Here is a 2,271-nt window from a genome sequence, read left to right on the forward strand (position 1 = left end):
ATATCCCCGTGAAGACATGGTGGGCTGATGTGCAGGACTTGATCTGCCCACGAGCGCCGGGCGGTCAGTGCTGCCGACGCAGGGCAAACGCCTCGCCCGTCGAGAAGGCGCTACTGCCCAAACAATCCTGGGGCGGTTAGGAGTGGCGGTTCGGTAGTTACGCGGTCGTTCACTACACTTTCACCACCACCACCACCAGAACTATTACCACCACCTCCAACACCAGCATCTCCACCTACAACACCAGCATCTCCACCTCCACCACCAGCACCATTACCACCAGCATCACCACCACCAGCACCATCAACACCACCTCCACCACCAGCACCATCAACACCACCTCCACCACCAGCACCATCAACACCACCTCCACCACCAGCACCATCAACACCACCTCCACCACCAGCACCATCAACACCACCTCCACCACCAGCACCGCCACCACGACTTGCACCACCACCACAACCACTTCCACCACCACCTCAACCACCAGCACCATCATCACCACCTCCACCACCAGCCCCATTACCACCACCTCCACCACCAGGTCCATTACCACCACTGCCACCACCAGCACCATTGCCACCACCACCTCTACCGCCAGCACCGTCACCACCACCAGCACCACCGCCTCCACCACCAGCACCATCTCCAACACCCGCATCACCACCAGCAGCACCATTACCAGCACCATCACCACCTCCAACACCAGCACCATCACGACCACCTTCACCACACGCACCATCACCACCACCACTGCCACCATCACCTGCACCACAACCACTTACACCACCAGCACCATTACCACCATTGCCACCACCAGCACCATTACCACCTGTATCACCATCTCTACCAGCACCAGCACCGCCACCACGACCTGCACCACCACCACAACCACTTCCACCACCACAACCACTTCCACCACCAGCACCACCTCCACCACCAGCACCATCATCAACACATCCACCATAAGCATCATTACCACCACTGCCACCACCAGTACCATCACCACCATCTCCACCACCAGCCCCATTACCACCACTACCACCAGCACCACCGCCACCACCACCAGGTCCATTACCACCTCTACCACTAGCACCACCGCTAGCACCGTCACCACCACCAGCACCACCGCCTCCACCACTAACACCATCACGACCACCTCCACCACCCGCACCATCACCACCTCCAACACCAGCACAACCACGACCACCTTCACCACACGCTCCATTACCACCACTGCAACCACCATCACCACCACCACCAGCATTACCACCATTGCCACCACCAGCACCACCTCCACCACCAGCACCAGCACCACCATCACCGCCATCATGACCTGTACCACCACCACAACCACTTCCACCACCAGCACCACCTCCACCACCAGCACCATCATCAACACATCCACCATCAGCATCATTACCACCACTGCCACCACCAGTACCATCACCACCACCTCCACCACCAGCCCAATTACCACCACTGCCACCACCACCACCAGGTCCATTACCACCTCTACCACCAGCACCACCACCAGCACCGTCACCACCACCTCCACCACCAGCACTATCACCACCACCAGCACCACCGCCTCCACCACCCGCACCATCACCACCCCTCCACCACCCGCACCACCACCATCACCACCTCCAACACCAGCACAACCACGACTACCTCCGCCACACGCACCGCCACACCGCCACCACCACCTACACCACAACCACTTCCACCACCAGCACCATCACCACCACCTCCACCACCAGCACCATTACCACCACTGCCACAAACAGCACCATTACCACCACTGCCACCACCAGCACCATTACCACCTCCAGCACCATTACCACCACTGCCTCCACCAGGACCAACATCACTATCACCACCACCTTCACCACTAGCACCACCCCCTCCACCACGAGCACCATCACCACCACCACCGCCATCACCATCTGCACCACCACTTCCACAACCATCACCACCACCTCCACCATCACAACCACTTCCACCACCACCATCACCACCACCTCCACCACCAGCACCATTACCACCACTGCCACCACCAGCACCATTACCACCAATGCCACCACCACCACCACCACCTCCACGACCAGCACCATTACCACCACTGCCACCACCAGCACCACCACCTTCACCACCAGCACCACTACCACCATCACCAACACCACCTCCACCAAAATCACCACCACCATCACCACCTCCACCACCACCATTATCACCATTACATCAATCACCAGCACCACCACCACC

General features: G+C 59.4%; 1 protein-coding gene across 1 annotated transcript; it reads right to left on the reverse strand.

Annotated features, from left to right (window-relative positions):
• Positions 1 to 110: 110 nt before the first annotated feature.
• On the reverse strand, positions 111 to 1,928 carry LOC138859783 (uncharacterized). The gene is made up of 4 exons (XM_070115968.1): positions 1,792 to 1,928; positions 1,130 to 1,239; positions 659 to 877; positions 111 to 313 (listed from the first exon to the last, which is right to left on the reverse strand). The coding sequence occupies exons 1-4, from the start codon at positions 1,926 to 1,928 to the stop codon at positions 111 to 113; spliced, it is 669 nt and encodes a 222-aa protein (XP_069972069.1).
• Between the last annotated feature and the right edge of the window lie 343 nt (positions 1,929 to 2,271).

The sequence above is a fragment of the Penaeus vannamei genome, chromosome 3, assembly GCF_042767895.1.
Source record: "Penaeus vannamei isolate JL-2024 chromosome 3, ASM4276789v1, whole genome shotgun sequence".
NCBI classification, from domain to species: Eukaryota; Metazoa; Arthropoda; class Malacostraca; order Decapoda; family Penaeidae; genus Penaeus; species Penaeus vannamei.

Bases quoted from the DNA above. Each gene is read 5' to 3' on its own strand.
- LOC138859783 (XM_070115968.1), bottom strand. From the start codon at position 1,928: ATGGTGCTCGTGGTGGAGGGGGTGGTGCTAGTGGTGAAGGTGGTGGTG. The intron at 878-1,129 runs GTGCTGGTGGTG...GTGGTGGTGCAG, and splicing joins TGTTAGTGGTGGAGGCGGTG to GTCGTGGTGGCGGTGCTGGT. The intron at 314-658 runs GTGTTGGAGATG...CTGGTGGTGGAG, and splicing joins TGCTGCTGGTGGTGATGCGG to GTGGTGTTGATGGTGCTGGT.